The sequence below is a fragment of the Natator depressus genome, chromosome 11 (assembly GCF_965152275.1).
Source record: "Natator depressus isolate rNatDep1 chromosome 11, rNatDep2.hap1, whole genome shotgun sequence".
NCBI classification, from domain to species: Eukaryota; Metazoa; Chordata; order Testudines; family Cheloniidae; genus Natator; species Natator depressus.
Genome location: NC_134244.1, coordinates 27,456,295 through 27,480,536, shown reverse-complemented (window position 1 = coordinate 27,480,536; position 24,242 = coordinate 27,456,295). Strand labels below are relative to the sequence as shown.

Sequence of the window (24,242 nt, the reverse complement as noted above, 5' to 3'; positions counted from 1 at the left end):
AACTTAAGGAAATAGATTCAATATGTGTAATGACCCAGCCACTCCCAGTCTCTATTCAAACCCAAGTTAATGGTATCTAGTTTGCATATTAATTCAAGCTCAGCAGTTTCTCGCTGGAGTCTGTTTTTGAAGCTTTTCTGTTGCAAAATTGCCACCTTTAAGTCTGTTACTGAGTGACCAGAGAGGTTGAAGTGTTCTCCTACCGGTTTTTGAATGTTATGATTCCTGATGTCAGATTTGTGTCCATTTATTCTTTTGCATAGAGACTGTCCTGTCTGGCCAATGTACATGGTGGAGGGGCATTGCTGGCACATGATGGCATATATCACATTGGTAGATGTGCAGTGAACGAGCCCCTGATGGCATGGCTGATGTGATTAGGTCCTATGATGGTGTGGTGTCACTTGAATAAATATGTGGAAAAACTTGGCATCGGGCTTTGTTGCAAGGATAGGTCCCTGGGTTAGTGTTTTTGTTGTGTGGTGTGTGGTTGCTGGAGAGTATTTGCTTCAGGTTGGGGAGCTGTCTGCAAGTGAGGACTGGTCTGTCTCCCAAGATCTGTGAGAGTGAGGGATCATTTTTCAGGATAGGTTGTAGATCTTTGATAATGCTCTGTAGAGGTTTTAGTTGGGGCCTGAAGGTGACAGTTAGTGGCGTTTTGTTATTTTCTTTGTTGGGTCTGTCCTGTAGTAGGTGACTTCTGGGTACTCTTATGGCTCTGTCAATCTGTTTTTTCACTTCAGCAGGTGGGTATTGTAGTTGGACAGTAGAACTATATAAAGAACTGATCCAACACCCCTTGAAGTCAATAGACTCCCATTGATTTCAGTGGACATTGGATCAGGTCCTAAGTAATTATGTTCATTAGAGAGTGTGGTGAGACCATTAAACTCACATTTTGCTGTGTTAGGTCTCTAACTTGAAGCCAGAACTCCAGAAGTATACAACGAGTGCCTGAATGACTTTTTTTTTAAACTTGTATTTCATGCTTCTACTTGTCCATTCCAACATTTTGTTTGCCTATCTGACAAAAGATACAAAGAGTACTAAGGGCCAACTTTTAAATGTATTTATCAACCTAAAGATGCGATGGGTACCTACTGGGATTTTCAAAAGTGCCAGCTGCAATTTTAGATTCCTAAATACTTTTAAAAATCTGATCCTTGCACTTTTGTGGTTCTGTGTCTTCCTGTGGACTATTCCTATTTACTATACACATTCTGCATTCTTGACCTCAGTCTTATAATCCCAAACATGTCTGAACTCAAAAATCATGAGCTATTGCTTACACTTTTTTTCTCATTTTCTCTATGTCTTTGTAACTGATCCTTTCCCTTATTATATGATTCACCTCATTTTGTTTTGTATATAAGATCATGTATCCCACAGATAGGACTTTCCAGTTACAGACTAGCGAAGAGCCTGTGGTAAACCAATTGCTGCTTTCCCTGCCTTGAATCACACTTTCACAGTACTGTTACAATCCGCCTTTGGTTTCCCAACCACTTACTTTATTAGCTAAGGACAGTGCCTCCCATCCCATAAATATTAATCATAGGCATTAGTTTTCCTTCTAGTGATAACCCAGATTCCTTTTTGAAGTCCAAAGCGATGAATATGGTGATTATATGTTCAGTGGAGTCATCGCAGCAGACTTGGCTTAAGATCTCCCTATTGGCCTGGAACACTCATTTCCATTTCCCACCACATATTCATTTCCTTCTTCACCCTCCTCCTGTCTGTCTTAACTCCCACCTAGAGAATAACAGATTTCTCAGACATTATTAAGTCCATAACAACTCAATATTTTTATCAGCTTTGAATGTGTATGTGTGCCTTATGAATTTATTCCACGTAGTGTCAGACACTGGTGTCAGATTGACTGCTTGCTGCCTTGCTTATTCCCTGTCTCCACTTTACTTCCTTTCTTAAAGAGTTGTTATGTTAGCTAATATTCAGTTCCTTGGAACATCTTCCTTGTCTTTCAGAAATACTTCTTTTTTTAGACTAGAACTGTCCTATCCCTCCTAAGTTATTTTGGTTTACACAACACACGTTTTTGTGTGACTGCTAAAGCGCTAGCTTTGTTTCTTTCCTTCCATGGAAGCACTGTTTCCATTTTCTGGCATTTTATCTCCAGTTTTCCTCACTAACACTGGAAAAGAGAAAGCAGTTAATATTACTGCTATATTCTGGCCCTGTATTTAGCTCTCACTGTTTTCCCTTTGTGACTTGATTGCTGACTGGATCTCCTCCTCTTTGTGTGTTTTAAGGGAATTTTGCTTGGTGTTGTTGAGATCATTGGCAGACTGTGTCTTTTCAAATCATATTTTCATAGTATTTCTTATTTTTCCATATTTTTAACTTTTGTTCATTAAAAGCAACTCTGCCTATCTTAAATCCAGCTTTATACAGTATTCATCAACAAACTGCCTACATTCCTCCCATGCTTCTGTGGTCTCTCTGTTTTCTTTGCCAGCTCCCAGTTTTGTGCCTTCTTTCATGCCACCCATTTTGCTTCAACAGCCTCCTAGTAAACAATTACTACATGCAAAAATATCATCTTCAAAAAGATTCTGAAGACAGTGAAGTAAATAGGGTTCTGAGCACTTGAGAGACAGAGAAATCTAGTAAAGTGAACAGTGTTGAATGAATCATCCTTCCTTGGAAGCTAAATTTCACATAAATCCTACTCACTGAATATTACTTCATGCTGAACATAATCCCACAGACTGATGCAAGACAGTTGTTGCCAACCCATTGGGGAAAAGAATTACTGGGAAATATTTGTAGAAACAGAGATTCAAATTTTTTTAAACTTAAATAAATGATCTTGGGCTGAGAATAACACTGTGACACTTGTATCATATAATTTTGTGACAAATCAATATTAGTTTGTCAATCACTCATATTTATGACAAAACAGGACATAAAGTTGAGAGAATTATAGGAAAATGCAAGCCATTTCTGTAAGGGCAAAGTGAGCTGGATTCATAAAAATACCTCCAGCCACGACCCTTAACATGCAAAAACATAGATAAAAGATTACTCTTGGGGTTAGGGATTTTTTTTATTTTTTTTTTAGAAATAAGATGTAAAAATGAGCAGGGGACCAACTATTGAGTGCATATACATCTTCAAAAAAAAATCTGTTCCAAAATACTACAGGAAAAAGCAGGAACCAAAGTTGTTCATCCAAAGCAGTAAATACAATTGTGAATGGATTTCAGAAAAAGTCAGTGGAGTCTTCCCTATCCTCCTTGGCAGATACATCAAAGGAAATATCTTTATGTAGAAGGTATTGGAGTGGGGGCACAGTTCAAAAGTAGTAACTGAAGACTCCAAAGGCCCCTGAGCCTCTGACCCTTACGTCAAGAAGCCTGTCTACACTGCAATTAGATATCCACAGCCAGGGCTGGCCCTACCATGAGGTGAACTGAGGCGGCCGCCTCAGGTGCCAGACTGTAGGGGGGCACCATTAGGACCCAGAGTGTAGAAAATTGTGTCTGCTGCTGGTGCATATGTATTCTCTCTGCTCTAGATGCACAGAGATGGTGGAGTGCTGTGCTGGAGGAAGGAGGGCACAAGAGACATAACAGGCTGGCAGGAAAAAAGGTGAGAGGGAATAACAGAAAGCAGCAGGAGCTGCAGGGAGAGAGAGGAGAAGGAGCCTCTTATGTACCTCTCTGTTACCCCCAGGAGTCTAGACTGATTAACACCAACTTCTCAGGGAGCTTCCTGTTTCCTGCTGCTTACCTGAACCCGCTTAAGGAGAACAGGCAGTCAACTGAAGTAGTAGGAGCCAGTTAGGCCCTTAAGACGCTGATATCTTCCTTCACTCAAGCCCTGCTACCAGCCTGCTTATTTGTCCCCTTCATTTGAGTGTTGAGAGCCACTATAGCTGGCACAGAACAGCAGTCATGAGTGAAAGAAGAAAATGCCCCTCAGGGGCAGCATTCAGAAAAAGAAAGAAAGCAAAGGAAGCTTTTCTATCTAAGCAGCAAGGAGCTCTCCTGAGATACATAGACACAAATGTTCACAGTGAGCCTTCTGGCCACAGTGAGGATGTGAGTGGTGAGGAAATGCCTGATCTTCCAGTTAGTCAGAATGAAGGTGACCTGGCAGCTACTGGAGCATCCATATCTCCATCTCAAATGGATGTAACCATGCACATTCCTGAAGAAAAGTGTAGATCAGAGAAGAGTGTGGTGGAGGCACAAGAAACAGCTGCTGCTGAGTTTAGTTTCTTAAGTCTATATGATCCAGGACTGTGAACCCATTTGAGCAGTAGCCTGAGGGACTTCCTTGTCCTGCATGGGCCACAGCAAGTGAAAAACTTCATGTTCCCCAAAGACAGTGAAAATAGAAGTTTCCATCCAACACATTACCGGCGTGAAATCCCCAGTGGTGACAAAGTGGAGAGGCCATGGCTTATGTACTCAAAAACCCAGAATGCTTCATACTGTTTTTGTTGCAGACTCTTCCAGTCTAATGTTCCAGCCACATTGGGTTCTACAGGAACAAAGGACTAGAAAAATCTGGCTAGAAATCTGGCATGCCATGAGAAGGCAGCAAATCACCAGAGAGCATTCCATAGGTGGAAAGAGCTTGAGATGAGACTAAGGTTAAAGGCCAACATAGATGATCAGCATCAAGAGAAGATTGCATCAGAGTCTCTTTACTGGCAAAATGTACTGAAAAGGCTCATTGCCATTGTGAGAATGCTTGCTACCCAAAATTTAGCACTGCGTGACACTTCAGATCAGCTGTATGTGCCAAACAATGGAAACTTCCTTAAAATTGTGGAGCTGATGGCTGAGTTTGATGCTGTACTCCAGGAGCATCTAAGAAGAGTCACCACCCAAGAAATGTACACACACCTCTACCTTGGAAAAACAATTCAAAATGAGATCATACAGTTACTGGCAACAAAAGTCAAATAGAAGATTGTGGCAGATCTAAAGTCAGCAAGATATTACTCTGTTATTCTGGACTGCACACCTGCCATCAGCCATACGGAACAAATGACTTTAATGGTGCATTTTGTAACAACAGAACCTAGTGAAAATGTCCCTGCAATGGTGACCGTCGGAGAGCATTTTCTAGAAGGTACTGACACTGATGATACTACAGGAGCTGGTATGACAAATATGCTTCTTAAAAAGCTGGAAGATACGGGAATTGCGATAGATGACATGAGAGGTCAGGGCTACGATAATGGTGCCAACATGAGAGGAAAGAACAAAGGAGCGCAGACACGGATCCAAGAGTTAAACCCTCAAGCTTTTTTTGTCCCATGCAGTTCTCATTCATTGAACTTGGTGGTCAGTGATGCAGCATCAGCTTCTAGTGAGGCTGCTGAATTTTTTAATGTAACTAAGAGCATTTATGTATTTTTCTCTGCCTCAACTCATCGATGGCAAATTTTGAAGCAACATCTGGGAACATCCTCTCTGACACTGAAACCACTGAGTGCCACACGATGGGAAAGTCAAGTGGAGGCGATAAAGCCTATCAAACACCAAATTGGGAAGATAGATGATGCCATAGTTACCATATGGAGCATAACGCTGTGAGAGGAACTGTTCATGGGAGAACAGTGGCAGAGGGAAATGGAATCACCAGAAACATACATAACTTCAAATTTCTGTGTGGCTTCATGTTGTGGCATGACATACTGTTTGAAATAAATGTTGTAAGCAAGAGACTCCAAGGTGTTGACCTTGATATATTAGGAGCAATGGAACAACTGGACAAGGCAAAGTCATACCTACAGTCTTACCGGTCAGATGAGGGATTTCAAAACCTTCTGAAGAGTGCACAGAAGTTGGCAGAGGAACTTCCCACTAAAGCTATTTTCCCACCCATTCAAGAATACAAGAGTCACCGAAGAAGAAGACATTTTGATTACGAGGCATAGGATAATCCCATAAGAGACCCCAAACAATTCAAAGTTGAATTCTTTAACCAGGTGCTAGATTGTTGCAATACAGTCAGTTGAAGAAAGTTTCATGCAGCTCAAGGAACACGGCAGTACATTTGGGATGTTGTATGATATTCCAAAACTCCTCCCTATACCTGAAGAAGACCTCCACCAGCAATGCAGGGCACTAGAGACAGTGTTGACACATGATGACATGCGTGATATTGATGTGAGTGATTTAGGTGATGAACTGAAAGCCCTTTCAAGATACATTTCAGCAGGATCAACTCCAAAGGCTGTTCCGGAATATGTGTGCACAAATATAAGATGACCACCCTCTTTCCAAATGCTTTTGTTGCTCTGAGCATACTTCTAACACTTCCTGTAACAGTTGCCAGTGGAGAATGCAGCTTCTCCAAGCTGAAGTTAATAAAAACACATCTACCCTCCACAATGACACAGGAGATGCTGGTCGGCCTTGCAACCATCTCAATAGAGCATGAGCTGGCCCAGACTGTGGACCTTCAGCAGGAAGCAGTTCAAATCTTTACAACCAAGAAGGCATGGAAAGCACCACTTTGATTATTCAAACAGATAAAAATGCCAGTGTTTACTATGCAGACAAGAAAAGTTACATTTGCTGTTCAGGTGTTTGAAAGTTAAATGTTACTTAAAATTTTTGAACAAGGCATTTTAAGTTGTTAGTTCTCCTTTATTGGGGTAGGTAGCAGAGCAGTACCATGAGAGGAGTAGAACAGGAAGAAAGCAGAATTGAGACCTTTCAAGATTTTGGCCCAAGCGAGGGGGTATAGGGGCATCATTTGAGCTCCCCACCTCAGGTGCCGAAATGTTGTGGGCCGGCTCTGCCCGCAGCTGGCCAGTGCCAGCTGACTCAGGCTCACAGGGCTTGGGCTAAGAGGCTCTTTAACTGCAGTGTAGACGTTCAGGCTCAGGCTGGAGCACAGGCTCTAGAACTCTGCAAGATGGGAGGATCCCAGAGCTCAGGCTGCAGCCCGAGCCTGAATGTCTACACTGCAATTAAACAGCCCTGCGTGCCATAGCCCCGCAAGTCCCAGGCACCTGGCCTGGGCAAGGCACGGCTGTCTGATTGCAGTGTAGACAGGCTTCTTGATGAATGGATTGGGGGAAAAGAGAGAAGCTAGGAAGAAAGAACAACCTGTGATACATGCTTAGAGACCAGAGTCTGGGTTATGTGACTTGTGACCTGTCAAAAGGGTCAGGAAGAAAAAGAAAAACTGGAGAGAGAAGCTGTGCTCTCTAGAAATGCAAGTTCTCACTTTTGCATTGAAACTGGCCCAACAGGATACCTGTGTAGACTGTGGACTTTGGAGTCTACAGTCGTGGAGTTTAAGACTAGCTAAGATATGCATATCATTTTTAAAATCAATTTTTTTCTTTTCTTGCTAAACTTTGCTTTTAATGAAACCAAATGAGTCTTACATAGTTTTTGGGGTAAAATGGACTGTGTTACATTTCTGAAGGGAAAACTGCTTTCTGACTTCTTGTGAGAGGCAATTTGGAGAAAACAGAACCTATCCTGGAGCACTTGGTTGAGACAATATCCTAAGAAGTGGACAATGGATGCAGCCAGCAGAGGCACAAAGAAATCCTGCTGACTATAAAATTTGGCAGGAGCAGGAGACCAAAAGCAAATATTTTTATAATTATAGCTTTAGAATCCTATAATTCAGGATTTAAACTAGTTCCAAGAGGCAAAGCATGCACTTCAGAGTTCTAAATTACGTACAGTGACTGCTGTAGCCCTGTAACTGCAGGCTGGGGACAATGCAGTTCAGCGGTGGGTTCTTTAAACTCGTGAATTCAAACAACAAGCAAATTCTCTCCATTTAGCAAGAAAGACAAAAGCACAAGCAACCTCTGGGTCGGAGCTCATTTTTTAAAAAAAAGTATGGATATTTATATGCACATTAGACGTAGCTCTTGAGCTCACTGTAATTTGCTAATGCAGACCCCAGTGTGTGTTTTGTTCTTCCATCTAGAAACTAAATAACTAATACTAAGAAACTACAGAAACTTTCTGTGAAAACAGTGTTTCTTTGTGTGGCTCACGGAGTTGTCCGATTTGTAGCCAAAGAACCAGGATTTGGCTCAGACGTAACATTGCATCGCTTAAATTCTATTTACTTCATTGTTTTCTTTCTAGTGGCTGTGCTGGGGCGGCTGGACTAACTCACAGCAGTTCCACACAGTAAGGTTCCGAGACCTTAGTCCCAGGGGAACTGAAACATTCCAAAACTGTTAGGACATATTTCGTAAGCTTTCCTGTAAATAATGCAAATCAGTATTGACTGTTTAATTCATAACCATTTTGGGGTGAAAAATGGATCCTTCCAATCATGCTCTGTAGTATAGAAGAGAGGTATCTGGCACCTAAGTACAGCTAGATTCTCCCACTCAGATATATTTCTCTCGTCTGGCAAGAATTAAAGTGAAAAAGGATAAATTGAAGATGAATATCAGAAAACTTTACTTCTCCAAAACTGCCCTGGGATCTTTAATTACTGTTGTGATGGGTTTCCCCCAGGTGCCACCTGGAACTAGGGTACCACTGAGCCCTCTAACCCACCAGCCTGCAATCCCTCTCACACTGTGCTGCTGTGACAAGCTGCAGACATGCTCCCAGTTTTACACTTCCACCAGCATACACACAGGCGGGGACACACCCAGCTGTAGTTACATGCAGGCTCTCTGACCAGCCATTGCATGTGAATCAACAATAGAAAGGCTACAGCCAAAATAACTCCCAGCTTTCCAGCCTAGGACCCCAGAGCAGAACCATCCTGCCCAAACCAGTCTGAATTTATTATCCAGTTCACCTCCCCCTCAATGTGGAGAGGAACATACAACAGTCCCTCTGAGCTAAGATTCCCACACACTTCACTCCAAACTCACTGATTCAGATAAAGCAAAAATAAGTTTATTGACTACAACAGATAGAGTTTAAGTGATTATAAGTGATAGCAAACAGATCAAAGCAGATTACCTAGTAAATAAACAAAAACACAAGCTAAGTTTAATATACTAGATAGACTAGATATGAATTAGCAGATTTTCACCCTAATTGATGGTACAGGCAGGCTACAGATTTTTAAGGGGCAAGATGCACTTGCTTTACAGCTTAGAATCCCCAGGTCTTTTATACACAGGCTAGAAATCCCTTTAGCCTGGGTCCAACACTTCCCCCAGTTCAGTCTTTGCTCCCCAGGTGTTTCCAGGAGTCTCCTTGTGTGGGGAGTGAAGAACAACAGATGATGTCACTCTCTGCCTTATATAGCTTTAGCATATGGCAAGAACCCTTTGTTTCAAAACTTGGTTCCCAGACTGGTTTATGGAAAAATACTGATATCCCAAGATGGAGTCCAGAATCATGTGGCCTGGTCACATGTCCTTGCAGTGTTATAGCTGCCATTGCTTACAGGCTGTGCAAAATGCCCACAGGTAGGTTAAGCTATTCCACAGACCATTGTTTTTGCTGATGGGCCATCAGCCACATCCGGCTTCTTCATTGTTGTTCCTGAAAGGCTGGCTGTGGGTGTTTTCCAGAGTAAGCCCATCTGAAATACAGATCCCTAAGCAATGTTCATAACTTCAGATACAAAAATGATACATGCCTACAAACAGGATAATCAGATTCAGCAAATCATAACTTTTTCAATGACACCTCACAATTTATCTTGTACAAAATGCATCATAATTATGCCATAATCCTAACATAATAATATCACTGTGAAGAATATGGGTGCAGTGTTACAACTGTGATCCAGATCCTGAGCTGTGGTCAAGCTGTATTGGGCACAGCTCAGTGGTAGGGGGCAGGAGCTGATTGCAATGGTCCTTTTAAGCACTTATAAACACCTTTGAGCCCCCGCCCCCCTGATCCTGGGGCTGTCCAGCAAAAGGAAGGGCCAACACACATCTGAAATATCTAATATTTCTTTATGTCTTTCCCACCTCTAATTTTTAGATATATCAACAGGGTTCATCATGCTGAAGAACCGATTCAGCATCAATCCAGGCTTGTCAGGGAAATTTTCAGATTTTCATAGGTCTTTGTATCTAAGCTACATTTTATCACCTCCTCTCTCTTCCCTTTATCTACGTAAGGTTCTTTCCAGAGTCACACGTAACAGCTCCATTTATAATTTACAAGTTATATTTTCAAAAGAGTGGATTGACTATGCACTACGGGTTAAATCCACTCACTATGCACAGAGCCCAGGTAAACATTCTTTGTGCAGGGAACTACACAGGACTTGGGGGAAAGAATCTACTCCCACCCTATGGGGGGAAGGGGAAGGGGAGAGAGAACATGCAGCCTCTCCCACAGCCACATGCCATGGCCTATAATTCTTGCTGCAACCCAAGCAGGTCACTCTCCCTTGAATGCTCCATTACAATATATGCTAACTACTTATGCTAAAAAATCTCTTTCACCATGCATTTTGCTGTGATGCTGGGAGTACCTTTCCGAGGCCTGAGGAAGAGCTGTGTGTTCATAGGTGCCAATTTTCTTCTTTCTGGGTGGGTGCTCCCCCCTCCAGTTTCTGCCCTGAGGCCCCACCCTCCTCCCGCTGCTTCCCACCCCATTCCCTCCCCCCGCGCCTCCTGCCCACTGGTGCTGCCAAACAGCTTTTTGGTGGGGCCCTCCAAGCAGCTGATCGCTGGGTGGCTGGTGGGTGCTGAGCCCTGGAGCACCCATGGAGTTAGCGCCTATGTCTGTGTGGATCAAAAGTTTGTCTCTCTCACCAACAGAAGCTGGTCCAATAAAAGACATATCACCCACCTTAACTCTCTAATATCCTGGGACCAACAGGGCTACAACTACACTGCATACCTCTTTGCTGTGTGGCAATTAGCTCTGCGTAGCCATGGACCTTCTACTGCATTGCTCCATTCCCAGTCTACTCCCAATCTTAGGGTTTGTGTATACTACAGGTTATGCCAGCGTAATTTATGTTGTTCAGGGGTGTGAATAAGTACCCCCTTCTCCCAAGTGACGTAAGTTACACTGACCTAAGTGCCAGTGTGGACAGTGCTACGTCTGCAGAGGTTCTCCCATTGACAGTATCACCTCTGGCAGAGGTGGTTTTATTATGCCAATGGGAAAGCTCTCTCCTGTCGGCATAGAGCATCTAGAAGCAGTGGCACTTTAGCCACTGGGCCCACATGGCCCATGCCCAGGGCCCCGGCCAATGGGGGGGGGGCCCGAAAAATGGGTGCCCCTGTGCCTCAACCTGCTCTGCCCACCCGGCACTTCTGCCAGGGAGTGGGGTTGGGGCGCTGGGGCTTGCCCCTCTCCGTCTGCCTGGCACTCCTGCCAGGGAGTGAGGTCAGGGCACGGGGTCTTGCCCCGCTCCCTGGCAGGAGCGCCGGGTGGGCCGAGGAAGCGCCTGCACCCCGACCCCGCTCCCTGGCAGAAGCGCTGGGTGGGGAGAGCAGGTTATGGCGCAGGGGTGCCAATTTTTCCAGGGCCGCGGGCCCTGGGCACAGGCCATGTTGGCCCAGTGGCTAATTCGCCACTGCTTCTAGTATACACTATTCCTTACTTACATCCTGCAATATGCTAGTGTGGAAAGGGAGCAGGAATCCAGGTGGGGGAGAGGTGCTACAAAAGGAACTACCCGAGGGGCGGCAGCATCGGGAAGGATTGTGGAGCGCTGGATCCAGGTGGGTCACGGGCCGAGCTGGGCTGGCAGGAGCTCTGATGCCCGTAACATGGGGGCGCGGTGCCAGCGCAGGGTGAGACCCAGTAGGGCTGGAAACGGGAGCCAACCCCATAGGGTGCGGCGTCTCCCCGCGGGGCGCCTGTGCACGGTCTGGGTAAAACAGGGGCACCCCGACCAGCGCGGCGGCTTCCCGCTGGAGTTTGTTTCCGGAGCGCGGCAGAAGGCTCCCAGGGGCAGGGCGGAGAGTCATTCCCCAAGGCGCCGGGGGAGGGAAGCCGCTGCCCCAAGGGTGGGGACGCTGACAGCTGAGAGAGCCCGGCCTCTGCACTCCCCCTGGGCTGGCGCGCTCGGGCTGGGCGCAGGGGAGGCGTCATTGAGGGCAGCCTGCCCCTGGAAACACCTCCCCGGCGCGTCATTGCCGGGAACGGGAGACCAGCTGCGGCCGCTAGTGCAGCTGCCTGCTCGTCGGCGACTCCGCAGGCCCGGGGCTGGAGCGCGCCGGGGGACCCGATCCACGCACAGCAGCGCCGGTCTGGCCGGCCCCCACCCCTGTAAGTGCAGCCTGGGCACGCCGCTCCGCGCCGCAGCCACCCCCTCCCTGGCCCCCGGCCTCCGCTCCGAAAGCGAAACTGAAAGTGAGCGCCCAGTGCGATGGCAGCCGGGAGCAGGTGGGGCGGGCTCTGCCGGTGCCTGGGGGAGCGGCCAGGGGCCTGCAGCGCCTGCCTCGTCTGGTTTGGGTTTGGGTTCCCTTAAAGAGCTGGGTCTTCATGGGCCAGCGTCTAAGGCCAGGGAAGGATGGGAGCGCAAATTCCAAGCTGGCTTCCTAAGGGCGGGTTGTAAGGGCGCCCGCACACCGAGGACTGGGTATGATGCTGCCGCTCTGAAAAACACCTCTGGGTTATTGACCATACACAGAACACACATGATGGTAAATGATCATTGTCACCAAGGTTTTACAGAGAGGCACAAGTTTACTTTGTCCTTGGGATCAATGGCCCTTTAGGCACTGTTTTGTTTTGCTATAAAGAGAGTCTGGTGCCTTGTAAAGCGCAAATATAAAGAAAATAACACACATTTTCTTCATTATAAAGCACTCTTGTTTATGTGCTTTACAGAGACTTGGTGGGATAATATGCATGACTGGACTATTGGTATAGAAGGGTACAGCTTGCTCAGGAAGGACAGGCAGGGGAAAAAGGCAGGAGGTGTTGCCTTATATATTAAAAATGTACACACTTGGACTGAGGTTGAGATGGAAATAGGAGACAGACTTTTGGAAGTCTCTGGGGGTAAGGATAAAAGGGGTAAAAAACAAGGGTGATGTCATGGTAGGGATCTACTACAGACCACCGAACCAGGAAGAAGAGGTGGATGAGAATTTTTTTAAAACAACTAACAAAATCATACAAAGCACAAGACTTGGTGGTGATGAGGGACTTCAACTACTCAGACATCTGTTTGTAAAATAACACAGCAGGGCACAGATTATCCAACAAGTTCTTGGAATGTGTCAGAGACAATTTTTTATTTCAGAAGGTTGAGAAAGCTACTAGGGGAGAAGCTGTTCTAGATTTGATTTTGACAAATAGGGATGACCTAGTTGAGAATTTGAAAGTGCAAGGCAGCTTGCGTGAAAGTGATCATGAAATGGTAGCGTTCACGATTCTAAGGAATGGTAGGAGAGAGAACAGCAAAATAAAGACAATGGAGTTCAAGAAGGCAGAGTTTAGCAAACTCAGGGAGTTGATAGGTAAGATCCCATGGGAAGCAAGTCTAAGGGGAAAAACAATTGAAGACAGTTGTCATTTTTTCAAAGGGACATTGTTAAGGGCACAAGAACAAACTATCCCACTGCATGGGAAAGATAGGAAGTATGGCAAGAAACCACCCTGGCTTAACCAGGAGATCTTCAATGATCTAAAACTCAAAAAAGAGTCCTACAAAAAGTGGAAACTCGGTCAAATTACAAAGGATGAATATATGTAGGGACAAAATTAGAAAGGCCAAGGCACAAAACGAGATCAAACTAGCTAGAGACATAAAGGGTAACAAGAAAACATTCTACAAATACATTAGAAGCAAGAGGAAGACCAAGGACAGGGTAGGCTCATTATTCAATGAGGGGGAAAAAACAATAACAGAAAATGTGGAAATGGCATAGGTGCTCAATGAATTCTTTGTTTCGGTTTTCACCAAGAAGGTTGGTGGTGATTGGATGTCTAACATAATGAATGCCAGTGAAAATGAGGTAGGATCAGAGGCTAAAATAGGGAAAGAACAAGCTAAAAATTACTTAGACAAATTAGATGTCTTCAAGTCACCATGGCCTGATGAAATGCAGACTCAAGGAGCAGACTGAGGAGATATCTGAGCCATTAGCGATTGTCTTTGAAAAGTCATGGAAGATGGGAGAGATTCCAGAAGACTGAAAAATGGCACTATACAGTACAGACCCATTTATGCGCGGATGTTGGGAGTCAAGCCGTCACAACCGCCTGTTAACAGACCACGGGTGAAGAGGGCCATGCTGAAAAAAGTGTCTATGATTCACTTAGAAAAAAGTGCCGTTATTTTCTGCTCTTTCTGGCTTGCATTTTTTTTCTTTCTTATGAAATCTGTTATTTGCCGCAGATGAATGATTTCGATATTTTCCATATTTTGCTCCTCCATAAATCTTACAACAATTTCTACAGCACTAAGAACTTCTGTGGGTGAAATGTTGACATTTTCAACGACATCCTCGCCATCACTTTCGCGGTCTGATGTAGCCTTGCAGCCCACTAATATTTCTTCCTCGGACAGAAATTCAGAAGTCGGGCAATCTTCATCCATCTCCAGCCACTCAGTAATGATTTCCGGCGACGTATCCAAACTAAGCCTTTCCTGAGCAAACCCCATGCGCATGGCTTTGTCTATTGTGGGTTTTGCTGAATAGCGCACGTGTTTTTGCTTAAGCCCTGCGGCAGAATCGATATTTTGTACAAAGCCAGTCAGTTTAGATTCATTTTTTAGACATCCTGCGAGAGTCGACTCGGCAATCCCAATATCTTTTGAAATTTTGGCCTGGGTTTCTCCGCTATTTACTCAATCTATAGCAGCTAGTTTTTCTTCTACAGTGTAGGAATGCTGACGCTTGCCCTCTGTCATTATATTAGGCCTACGGTTAAAATTTTCTAATGTAGTAGATGTATTATTATATAACTACTATATATTATATCTCTCTCTAGCATGACAATGACTAAGAGGGCATGATACATCTTTACAAATAGCGGTAAAGACGTACAACACATTTCCGTTCTGCACTTCCTGTCGATTTCTATGTCAGTGAGTTAGTGAGCACCGCTGTAGCGCTACATAGCAAGTTCCTGTACCGCTTGTTAACGAGTCTTGTGTGTTAAATAGGTAGCACTGGGAGGTATGGTGCTACCACGCATTAAGCGGATTCGCGTGTAAACGGGTCTGTACTGTGTTTATCCACCTATAAAAAGGGAAATAAGGCTAACACGGGAAATTACAGACCAGTCAGCTTAACTTCTGTTCCTGGAAAGATAATGAGCAAATAATTAAGCAACCAATTTGCAAACATCTAGAAGATAATAAGGTGATAAGTAACAGTCAGCATGGATTTGTCAAGAACAAATTGTGTCAAACCAACCTGGTAGCTTTCTTTGACAGGGTAACAAGCCTTGTGAATTTGGAGAAAGCAGTAGATGTGGTATATCTTGACTTTAGTAAAGCTTTTGATACTGTTTCGCATGACCTTCTCATAAACAAACTAGGGAAATGCAACCTAGATGGAATTACTATAAGGTGGGTGCAAAACTGGTTGGAAAACTGTTCTGAGAGAGTAGTTATCAGTGGTTCACAGTCATGCTGGAAGGGCATAATGAGTGGGGTCCCCTGGGGATCAGTTCTGGGTCCGGTACTGTTCAATATCTTCATCAATGATTTAGATAATGGAGTAGAGAGTTCACTTAAGTTTGCCGATCATACCAAACTGGAAGAGGTTGCAAGTGCTTTGGAGGTTAGGATTAAAAATTCAAAATGATCTGGACAAACTGGAGAAATGGTCTGAAGTAAACAGCATGAAATTCAATAAGGACAAATACAAAGTACTCCATTTAGGAAGGAACAATCAGTTGCACACATGCAAAATGGGAAATGACTGCCTAGGAAGGAGTACTGTGGAAAGGGATCTAGGGGTCATAGTGGACCACAAGCTAAATATGAGTCAACAGTGTAACACTGTTACAAAAAAAGTGAACATCATTCTGGGATCTATTAGCAGGAGTGTTGTAAGCAAGACACAAGAAGTAATTTTTCCGCTCTACTCTGCACTGATTAGGCCTCAACTGGAGTATTATGCCAGTTCTGGGCATCACATTTCAGGAAAGATGTGGACAAATTGGAGAAAGTCCTGAGAAGAGCAGCAAAAATTATTAGAGGTCTAGAAAACATGACCTATGAGGGAAGATTGAAAAAACTGGGTTTGTTTAGTCTGGAAAAGAGAAGACTGAGAGGGGATATGATAACTATGTTCAAGTACATAAAAGGTTGTTACAAGGAGGAGGGAGAAAAATTGTTCTTCTTAACCGCTGAGGATAGGACAAGAAGCAATGGGCTTAAATTGCAGCCAGGGAGGTTTAGGCACTGGAATAAATTGCCTAGTTGTGGAATCTCCATCATTGGAGATTTTTAAGAACAGGTTAGACAAACACCTGTCAGGGATGGCCTAGATCAATGATGGACAATCTGCGGCCCATGGGCCACACACAGCCCGTCAGGGTAATCTGCTGGCAGGCCACAAGACAGTTTGTTTACATTGACTGTCTGCAGGCACGGCTTCCTGCAGCACCCATTGGCCGTGGTTCACCGTTCCCAGCCAATGGGAGCTGAGGGAAGCAGCACGGGCCGCAGGGATGTGCTGGCCGCCACTTTACGCAGCTCCCATTGGCTGGGAATGGCAAACCGTGGCCACACCTGCGGGCGGTCAATGTAAACACTGTCTCGCAGCCCACCAGTGTATTATCTTGATGGGCCATTTTACTTAATCTTGCCATGAGTGCAGGGGACTGGACTAGATGACCTCTCGAGGTCCCTTCCAGTCCTATGATTCTTTGATTCTTTGGTATGTTACATATAGCAGATTTTTGTGTGGATAATATTATTACTGTTACTTCTTTTGGATGGCACTCGAAGTGTTCTAGGTGCTTTCCAAGCAGAAGCAGTGGTGCTAGCTTGTGATTTTATTGCAAGGCTTACAAAAGTTTTACTTTAAGCCCCACCTCCTAGAGAAAAGTCAATGTGTGAGAACTGCAGTTTTGATTAAAATAAAACCAGAAAATGCCGTGCAACTTTCTAGCTCTCATGGTTGCAGAGAAAAGCTTGAAAATGTAACCCAAGTATGCTTGAAAGCTTGGAAGCCAGAAATCACATAAAACTAACCCTTTTTGGGGAAAAAATCCGATACATTTTAAACCTGCCTCATGATTTTTTTGAAACATTTTGGGTTGGCAGTACTGCAGATGGGAAGGTGTGGTCCTGACACAACAAGATAAACACACAAACATTAACATATAACATATAACAAACATGTGTGTTATAACAAACACCCTGATCCTGCTAGTGCACTACTCACATGTAATTAAGCAAGTGCATAAAATATTTGAAAGATAAGGGGACAACTCTGAAAACCGTTTGTAGCCCCCCGCCCTACCCTGTCCTGACATCACATGTGCACAAGTGGATCCTTGCTCTTATATGGAACTTCACTACCTCCAGGATAAACATTTTCCAGTGTGTTCATTACTATGTTTATGATCATCCTAATATTATTGTAATATTAAATATAATAGAACAGGGGTCGGCAACCTATGGCATGCGTGCCAAAGACAGCATGCGAGCCGATTTTTAATGGCACGCTGCTGCCTGCGGGGTCCCAGCCGCCGGCCCCGCTCAGCCCGCTGCCGAACCCAGGCTGGGACCCCAGCAGACAGCAGCGTGCCATTAAAAATCCTGCCCGCCCCGGCCCGCTCTTCTCCACCCCACCCCTTCCCCGCAGGGGCAGGGTGAAGAAGCTTGGTCCTGCTGAGTGCTACTGCAGGGCAGGCAAGCTCCCCCCTCCCGCACCTCTTCCCCCAGCATGCTGGATTCCTGTCCCTCCTCCTCTCCCTCCCTGCCGCCGATCAGCTGATGGCCCTTGCGAGGAGGGGGAGAAGCAGAGCCGCAGCGCGCTCGCTGCTCCGGGGAGGAGGCGGAGAAGAGGTGGGGGCAGGGCCTTGGGGAAGGGGGGTGGAATCAGGGCATACCCCCTCCAGCCCCCTGCCATGAGCCGCTCTGGGCAGGGGGCTGGGACCACCCCCACGACCCTAGCCCACACCCCCAGCCCTCTGCCCTGACTCCTGCACCCCCCTCACGCACCCCCAGTCTTGACTCCTGCACCCCCCACACCCCATGCCCTGACTCCTGCACCCCCTCACATGCCCCAAGCCCTCTGCCCTGACTCCTGCACCCCCCTCACACACACCCAGCCCTCTGCCCTGCACCCCAACACACCCCAGCCTCCTGCCCTGACCCCTGCACCCCCCTCGACCCCAGCCTTGACTCCAGCACCCCCACACATACTCAGCCCCCCCACACGCCATGCCCTGACTCCTGCACCCCCCACATTCTCACCCCCACCCTGAGCACCAAACGGGAGCTCCTGCACCCCCTACATTCCTACCTGCACCCCTTGCACCAAATGGGAGTTGTCCAGGTAAGCACTCCATACCCAAACCTCCTGCCCCAACCCTGAGCCTCCTCCCTCATTCTAGCTCCTGGCCAGACCCTACACCCCAACCCCAGCCTGCTCCTTCACCCCCAGTCCTGTGCTCAGTGCACTCCCACCCTCAGCTCAGTGCAGAGAGAGAGGAAGAGAATGGGCTAGAACCAGGGAGAAGGTAGGTACCCACTCTGTGTGGGCAGGGCCGGGATCCCAGACCGGCAGCGGGCTGAGCAGGGCTGGCAGCTGGGACCCTGGCTGGCAGGAGCCGGCGGACGGAACCCCAGACTGGCAGCGGGCTGAGTGGCAGCGGGCTGAGCCGCTCAGCCCACTGCCGGTCTGGGGTCCCAGCCGCCGGCCCCACTCAGCCCACTGCCGGTCTGGGGTTCTGGCTGCCAGCCCCTTGCCAGACAAGGTCCCAGCCGCAGGCCCCGCTCAGCCGGCTGCCGGCCTAGGTAAACAGAACCCCTGGCTGGCAGCGGGCTGAGCGGCTGGCATGAAGCTTCTTAAACATTTTGAAAACCTTGTTTACTTTACATATGACAATAGTTTAGTTATATAATATATAGACTTATGGAGAGAGACCTTCTAAAAAACGTTAAAATGTATTACTGGCATGCAAAACCTTAAATTAAAGTGAATAAATGAAGACTCGGCCCACCACGTCTGAAAGGTTGCCGACCCCTGTAATAGAGCACTGGCCTTATAACTCATAATGAAGTATGTTCTTTTTATCTTTGTTTCTATTTTATGAAATAATAAACAATCTTTATACTGAAAAATATCTAATTAACTGTATATTGATCTAAGATGCTATTATTCTGGTAAAATAATTATTTTTCAAATTATCATACTGTATGTATAATGTAGTGAAATAACCAAGAGATGGTTTTATTCATTTTCTCAGTTTCCTCATCGCTAACATAGAGTTAAGTGCTTTACTTCTCTCATGAGATTGTTGTGATTAGTTAGTTAACATTATTGTGAAAACAAGTCCTGCCACAATAACAGATTGTTTTCTCTAACATTGATTCTTTGATAATATGTACTATAATGTGATATGACATCAGCATAAGTGCCTGCATTCAATGCAATGACAAGTATTATGTGGAATCCTGATCCTAATTGGGGCATCTAGCTGCTACTCCAATACAAATAATACATACAAAAGGAACGGCCATGATCCATTTTTGTGCAAAAATTTCCAGTTGACACTAATAAGAATTCCATTCATGGAGCAAATTTCCAATTAATTTGGAATTATTTGGAAATAATTTGGAAATTTCCAATTTCCTCAATTAAGTTAGTTTGTCGTTTTATTGAATTAATATTAATTTCCTCAAGACTAAATCAAACTTCAGTGTAAGCATGAGATGGGTGCAGATTATTTCCATAAATCCCAGACCTGCAAAGATTTATGCACGTGCTTAACACATGCTTAAGTGTTTGCCATATCAAAGCCTTAAGTTGTGCACTGTAGAAATCTTGGCATGTCTTGCTCTCAGGTTATTATATTATCCTGTATGTTCTACATATTGTGAAAGTGGTGTATTGTTCTATTTCCTCAGGGTTCAATGGATTTAACAAGTGAACTATATTCCTTAAAAGATGATTCTATGGTAAGTATTTTCTGTTGTGCCATGCTGTAAGAATCTGTATTTGAAAAGGAGATCTCTATATGGAGATGTTTAGCTAATGCTGTAAGACATTTTTCAGTAATAAATAGGCATTCTTTTTTTCTGAACAGTTTCCAATTATAGCCTGCATCTCCTTTCTCTCTCTTTTCCTTTCACAAAAAAAAAAAAAAAAAAAAAAAAAAAAAATACATGGGACAAAGCACTGGAAAATATTTTGTCGGAAATATTTTGTGGACTATCCAGTTTGGCACGGGAACTGACTCGATTACCTAATAGGTCTTTTCTATGCCTAAATTTTATGATTCACATTCCAGTTTTACGTAATCTTAAGTGAAACAAGAAGGATTTTTCTGCAGGTCTTTCCGGAATTTTTCTCTTTCAGAATATTGCAACGGGAAATAAAATGGAGCAAGAAGGGTTTTCCCTTCATTCCTGGTGCTCAGCCCAGCTACAAGTTTTCTCTGTATGTGAACTTCTGTGTTCTAATTTTTTAATTCTGAAATACTTTTTGAGCCTGTTTTTACCTCCCTATATTATTCTTGGCAATCTAATCATCTAAGGCCCTGCTCCTGCAAAGATTTATACACCTATAACTAGGCTTGGAGGGATTAGAATTTTGTTGGTAAATGTCGATTTCACTGTTCACACACAAAGTGACAAAAAAATTTCCATCAGTAATAACCGAAATTTACAGATAGGCAAAGTAAGGAAAATACTGCCCAAGTAATGATTTAAACTTTTGTATTAGGCTTGTTACAACTGGACTAGTGAAATGAATGGTAAAAACAAGTATGATTTGTTGATTGAAGGACGTTTGCTTTGTATATTATGATGTGATGATGACAAATTGTGTTTTAACAATTATAAAGCTTTAACTTTTTGAATCTCAACATATGCTGGCATTAAATAGTTATCTTACTCCTCCATAATTTCCCACAAGTGTGAAAATTTAAATTGATAAAAATGCTTAAAAATAAACATTAATATTATCCATTGAAATTATTAAAAAAAAATCAAATTCTGCCAAGGCTATCTATATAACTCTATACACTGTGAGTAAACCCATTGACCTCAGTTGACCCCAATGATCTTCGTTCTTTTTGGAAGAACACGGGGCAGCATGCCTCCATGGTGTGTCAGAACTATTTGGATAGTTTCCAGTTAGGTCCCCACGTTTAATGACCAAAATCCATTTTCTGAGATTTATATCCTTTCCAACCACAACAGTAGTTCAGTGATTTCTGTCTAACTGTCAAGACTTATTGAAGTGAAAGAGTAAAAATGAGAAACTCGTTGTTATAGTGCATCTGTTATACTCCTGCATGAAAATACTGGGAATATCTAATTCAGCATGTCTCTATCAGATTTGCCTCATCAGCACTTTCTCCCCATCACCCATCTGGACAGGCAGAGTTGCAGAGAAGCAGCAAAAGGCACTCAGTCAAGAACTGGACTGCCATGTACACTGATTAACTCATAACTACAGTGGCAAAATATTTCAAACGAGTGCAAAGTGTTATTCTTCTCAGTTTGCTAGTATAGTTTGAACACTGCTGGTATGATTTGTACAGATAATGATTTAACAAGTGAATGTAGTCTCTCTAGCATGACATATCTGGTGATATTATAAAGTGAAAAATAGTACTGTGCATTTTCTTGTCTTTCTAGGATCTGAAAGTTACTGACCATTCTGGCACACAGACAGATGAGGTTGACAATCTTAAAGAAGAACTAGAAAAATGGAAGGTGCGTATGAACTGTACAGCTCTTAGGTTTTCACTGAAGTCAGCAGCAGCAGCATGAATGTGTCCAAAGAAAAAAATTGCCCAAAGATTGCTTTTAAACCGACTTTACAATATTTTGTTTGTTCTAATGAAAATATACTAAAGTACTTGTTGTTTTCAATATCAAGGAAAGGCTTGAAAAAGCTGAAAAACAAAAAGATGAGCTCCTTCTTTTGAAACTAAGTGCTGATGAAAAGAGAAACCAGGCACAAGATGAGCTGAAAAAGCTAATGCATTTCGAAGAGGAGCAATATAAGGAAAGCATTATAAGAAAGGAAAACCAGGAGGTAATAAGAGAATTTACCCATAGCTATCAACATTTGGAGAAGAGCTGTAGATGTGTTCCTTGTAGGGTGGAGTACTTTCCCCTTTCAATCCAAACAGCTCCATCAGAACTACATTTTGTAGGGCCAGAATATTTAGCACATCATTTTATACAAAATTCAGAAGTTACATGATAAAAAAAAATAAAAAATATCTTGCAGTAATTATTTGAAAGAATGCAGGCAAAGCTAAGACTTTCTACATCATAGGTAAAAAGTGATGGCTAACAGAATTTACCTTCACTTGGTCCAAGGCTCCCACTGACAGCACAGTCTTACTATTCGCTAAAGTCCACATTGTGTTGAGTTAGGTCATTCAGTTGCTCTATCAAATTACATAAAGAACACTTTAAAACAAAACTTAACACTCCTCATAAAAGCTTAGAGCATCCAGGAGAGTTAGTCATTTCTACATAACTGTAGAGAGCTTGCAACCCGAGAAAGCTTGCAGCTAACATAGCTGCATATAGACACAAAAGTTTACTTACCAAGGATGGCAAAGTTATCCTCTGCTTCCTTTTAGAATTAGTTGGTAATTGTCCTTGGGGTATGTAATCTAGGCATTTGGAACATGAGTGGTAGGCAGTGAATTCTTCCTAGACTGTCAGGGGCTGATGGTTGTCGCTTATCTGGGAGAGAGATTTGCAATACAGTTTTAGATTTGACCTATCAGCTGTAGCTCAGAGGCTATTACCTCAATATCCCAAGGTATTTTTAATAATGATTTTCATGTAGATGATGTTCAAACCAATAAATGATGGATTTAATTTGTTTTGCTGGTACATTATTAATTTACAGAGAACTTCAGACATAGTAGAATGTAAGTAGCCAAATATATGAAATTCAAGCTCTTTGTCCTCATTTTCATGGCTCTACACAGTTTTGCCTCATTCTACATCTCTGTTGTTACTTCCGCCTTATGTTCCTCCCAGTCCTCTTACTTCACTGTGCCCTTTTTCTTTTTTCTACTCAGCTTTGTGCTTGTAACTACACCTGGAATACCCTGTCCTCATCCTACAGGTGCTGTCACTGTCCTCTTTCAGATCCCCGCTTAAAACCCTCTATTTCAAGCAATCCTTTCTTTCTCTTATCAATAATCTATATCCTCTGTGCATTGTCATCATTCTGTGTCTTATCTTATTTGGAGCCTAATCCTGAAAACACTTTACACATGTGAGTAACTTTACATATGTACGTACTTCCAGCCAAAGTCAATGGGATTATTCATTGGTAAAGTCACTTAGATGCACAAGCATTTGCAGAATCAGGCTCTAAAGCCCAAATCCTCTGCTGTACTCATTCTGCTCTTTGGGATGTCTCAGAGAGTTACTGTGGCTCTCTGATCATGGATTCATAGATTTTAAAGTCAGAAGGCACCTTTGTGATCACCTAGTTTGACCTGCACAAGACAGGGCATAGACCCTTACCCTGTAATTTCTACATCAAACCCATAACTTCTGTTTTCAACATCAACGGTAGACATTAGAGCAATCTGGGAACTGTTGTAAATGCCATGAGCTGATAATGGCACTAAAGGAGCCACCCAATAGTTCAGGATAACTGGAGCTCATCACTTCTGCCATGTCCCCTTTCTAATCTTGATGTGCTCCCTATGCCGAGCACCGCAAGACAGCTAGCATGGGAGCTGGTTACACTGGCTTTATCCCACTCGGGATTCCCCTACACCTATGATATCCCCAGCTGTAGAAATGCAGCTGGTTTCTGCTCCCTTTTTACCTCCTGAGTGGCATAAAGGGAGTGGAGTGGGAGGGGGCCAGGAACTGGCCCTCAGTTTCTAAACTCTTCAAGACAGGGAATATAGATTATCTAGGACCCCATCCTGCACATGAATAATTTAATGCACACAGTTAATTTCATTGAACTAAACAAGGCTGTTCACATGTATAAATTCCTCTTGTGTATATGAAAGTTCAGGGCCTAACTGTGTAAAGTGCAGTGTAAGTTTATGGTGGTATGTAAATGTTTCTGAAATCTTACTTTTCTCATTTAAGTTGAATGGAGCTGTTCCTTGGACAGCAAACTTACCTATTGGATAGTAATTTGTACCATTGCTTTAATCTATCTCATAATTGTTCATGCCATT

General features: G+C 43.8%; 1 protein-coding gene and 1 long non-coding RNA gene across 5 annotated transcripts in view; one reads left to right on the top strand and one right to left on the bottom strand.

The window, feature by feature from the left end:
- The window catches only part of NMI (N-myc and STAT interactor), a 52,610-nt gene that overhangs the window by 21,709 nt on the left and 6,659 nt on the right, over positions 1-24,242 (top strand). Inside the window, exons 1-4 of one of the 3 annotated variants that reach the window (XM_074967331.1) lie at positions 12,026-12,182; positions 19,963-20,013; positions 21,700-21,777; positions 21,944-22,102. In XM_074967331.1, the coding sequence (XP_074823432.1) occupies positions 19,969-20,013; positions 21,700-21,777; positions 21,944-22,102 (282 nt within the window). In that variant the 5' untranslated portion in view covers positions 12,026-12,182; positions 19,963-19,968. Of the gene's footprint in view, positions 1-12,025; positions 12,183-17,814; positions 17,896-19,962; positions 20,014-21,699; positions 21,778-21,943; positions 22,103-24,242 lie in introns of those variants that run through there. The other 2 variants (XM_074967330.1, XM_074967332.1) reach the window with 2 other exon arrangements.
- The window catches only part of LOC141995874 (uncharacterized), a 27,715-nt gene continuing 12,622 nt past the window's right edge, over positions 9,150-24,242 (bottom strand). Inside the window, exons 3-4 of one of the 2 annotated variants that reach the window (XR_012641417.1) lie at positions 22,627-22,767; positions 9,150-9,519 (exon numbers count right to left, since the gene is read on the bottom strand). This is a non-coding gene — a long non-coding RNA (uncharacterized LOC141995874). Of the gene's footprint in view, positions 9,520-22,383; positions 22,464-22,626; positions 22,768-24,242 lie in introns of those variants that run through there. The other variant, XR_012641418.1, reaches the window with a different exon arrangement.